General features: G+C 44.2%; 1 protein-coding gene across 1 annotated transcript; it reads right to left on the bottom strand.

Annotated features, from left to right (window-relative positions):
• Positions 1 to 608: 608 nt before the first annotated feature.
• Positions 609 to 1651, bottom strand: LOC127081729 (uncharacterized). Its single transcript, XM_051021953.1, has 2 exons — positions 963 to 1651; positions 609 to 660 (listed from the first exon to the last, which is right to left on the bottom strand). Exons 1-2 carry the CDS (start codon positions 1649 to 1651, stop codon positions 609 to 611), a joined length of 741 nt encoding a protein of 246 aa, XP_050877910.1.
• Positions 1652 to 2876: the final 1225 nt, after the last annotated feature.

Raw genomic sequence — 2876 nt, forward strand, 5'->3', positions numbered from 1 at the left:
CACCATGTGCTGGCAAAGGGTTGTTCTTGACATTGGGTCCGACGTCTCGAAACGACAGAATCTTCTTTTCAACCAGGTCTCGTACAATATGCTTTAAGGCATAACATCCTTCTAAATCATGCCCAGGGGCACCCCCATGGAAAGGACAATGAGCATCTGGATTGTACCATGGCGGTAAAGGATTTGGTGGAGGACCCAAAGATCTGGGCGTCACTAAACCTTTCTGTAGCAATGACGGGTACAATTCAGTGTATGTCATAGGGATTGAAGCAAACGGAACTCTACTTCTTGGCACCCTATTTTGATTTTGAGGATTTTGCGGACGAGGAGCCTGTGCCCTCGGCTGTTGATAAGCAGGTGGCGCGGGCGCTTGCTGATATATCGGCGCTTGTTGAGCAGGAACAGGTTGATAAACTGAAGCTTGTGGTTGGTTAAAATTTGGTGTGACAGCTGCCACATACGGTTGTTGGACATATTGTACTGGATAAATTGGTTGTTGTTTCTTCCATGACTGACTCCTTCTTTGGCTAGTTGACACTGCATTCGTATCCCCCTCCTTCTTTCTTTGAAATCCTCCAGGAAACTTTTTGGCATTACTACCAGATGTTTCAGAGGTAGTCGTCGTCTTTCCATTCTTTAATCCAAGTTCGACCTTTATGCCTACAGCGACCAGGTCAGAGAAACTTGCAGATACGCTACTTACCATTCTTTCATAGAACACAGGTTTAACTGTATCCATGAACCAGTCTGCTAATTCCTTCTCAGCCAGAGGTGGTTCGACTTGCGATGCCACTTCCCTCCATCGTTGCGCATACTCCTTAAAAGACTCCTTGTCTTTCTGGGACATGCTGAGCAGTTGTCTCCTATCTGGGGCCATATCCATGTTATACTTGTAGTGTTGGATGAAGGCATCAGATGAGTCCTGGAAGCAACGAATCCTACTCTGATCCAGGCTTAGGTACCACTTGGAGGGAGCACCCCTCAAGCTGTCTTGGAAGCAATGTATCATGAGTTTGTCATCCTCTACATGCGCAGCCATTTTTCGATAGTACATAATAAGGTGACTCTTAGGACACGAATGGCCCTCATACTTATCAAAATCTGGGGTCTTGAACTTCGCAGGAATCACAAGACCCGACACCAAGCACATCTCCTTAGCTGTAGCACCAAAAACTTGGTCGCCCTCCATAGCCCTCAATCTCTTCTCAAGCAGTTGGTAATTCTCCTTCATCCCCCTTAGGTCCTCATGCCTTTCCTCATCTTCATCTGAAAAGTCTGGAGCGCGTTGTTGGTCCTCAAAGTAGGGTTGTACATGTGCACGGACGAGAGGAGGTGCGGACGTGTGGACCACAGGATGATTTTCATTTATGGTCGGTAGAGGGGCTGTTTGTTGAGCAGATGGTGCAAAACCAGGGGCGCCTTCAGCTGTAGGCGTGAAACCGGGAGGTAAACCGTAGGTTGGCCAGGTTGTTGGTACCGCCCTCGCAGGTTGGGGTTCAATCGATGGACCTGCGACTTCAGAAACAACCGTTGTTTGGGTGTCAAGCTTTGCCCTGATAACTTGTAATATCTCCATGACCTGCCCCATGTTTCCACGCAGGTCTTCCGGCTCTGAGCTCACTCGCTCCAATTCATGCTCTTGATCTGCCATTCTTTGACGAGCTCTGGCACGAGTAATATATTGGTGTTGAAAATTCAGCGTGAAACTGGAGGAAGAAAGGACAGAATGAGACTTTTTTTTTTTTTTTTTTTTGAAAATGTATGAATGCATGTATGGATGCATTTGTTTGCAAAACTCTTAGTTATCTTTATTATTTATTCAAGCAATGTTAGAATATAAGAATAACATGTAATAATTGAGAACTAAAATGACAACTTCCATTAATTAAAATCAGATTCAAATACAAAGAGATTTAACTTCAAGTACACACGATTTGAATACAAAAATTTAAACACCAACAATTCAAATTCAAGTACAAGTAAATTTAAGTTCTGTCTCAGCTCTTAAGATCGTAGCCAGATCTGTGGTGAGCTCATTCATCATCTTCTTGATAAACTTGACGAAATTGAAAACTTGAGGAGGCGTGTTTTCTGGACACATACACCAATCCGCTTCCTGGAGTTTTTCTGGAAGTTCCAACATGTTGAGGTTAACAAACCTAGCCAAGTTGCGGAACTTGCCATTCCATTCAACATAGAGCTCTTGGAGTTCCTTGATGACCTTTTGATCTTCATCTAAGGTTGCTCTAGCTTCTCTGTACAACCTCTTCCAGTACACACAATCATTTTTTAAGAGTAAGTAGGCTGCATCACCTTCCTGGCTCTCCAAAACCGCAAACCTCCTAGTAGCTTCTTCCAACTGGTACCTGAGATGGTGACAGTTCCTTTCAGCTTCTTCCTTTTGGAGGATCTCGCGAGACAACTTTTCCTCGCATTTCTTCAGAGCTTCCCTCAAGTCACGGATTTGTGCCTCAAAGTCAAGCTTAATTTCTTTTTTATCCATAAGAGATTTATCCAACAACCTCCCTAGCTCACAGATCCTATACTCAGCTTTTTTGAGCTCTTCCTTCCTGGTTCGGATCACTGATGTGGAACCCAATAGGATATGATCAAGATCATCTTTCTGGTCTTCCAATAGCCTAGCTCTTTTGTTGCTATCCTCCAGTTCTTGGGCTTTTCCCTTACGTTCCTCTTTCAAATTCTGATTTTCCAAGATAACTCGGTTCAGCTGAATTCGTAAATCGGCATTCTCCACTTCAAGCTCCTTAACCTTAGTAACGAGTTTCTCCATGTCCTCAAGGAGTATGGGCTCGGGCTCAGGGGTTTTAGGAAGAGCTGGAGCCTTTAAGATATATGGCAACTGGATTTCCTCAACT

Source organism: Lathyrus oleraceus, chromosome 5 (genome assembly GCF_024323335.1).
Source record: "Lathyrus oleraceus cultivar Zhongwan6 chromosome 5, CAAS_Psat_ZW6_1.0, whole genome shotgun sequence".
NCBI classification, from domain to species: Eukaryota; Viridiplantae; Streptophyta; class Magnoliopsida; order Fabales; family Fabaceae; genus Lathyrus; species Lathyrus oleraceus.

Bases quoted from the DNA above. Each gene is read 5' to 3' on its own strand.
- LOC127081729 (XM_051021953.1), bottom strand. From the start codon at position 1,651: ATGGCAGATCAAGAGCATGAATTGGAGCGAGTGAGCTCAGAGCCGGAA. The intron at 661-962 runs GTACCTAAGCCT...TGGTCGCTGTAG, and splicing joins AGGGGTGCTCCCTCCAAGTG to GCATAAAGGTCGAACTTGGA.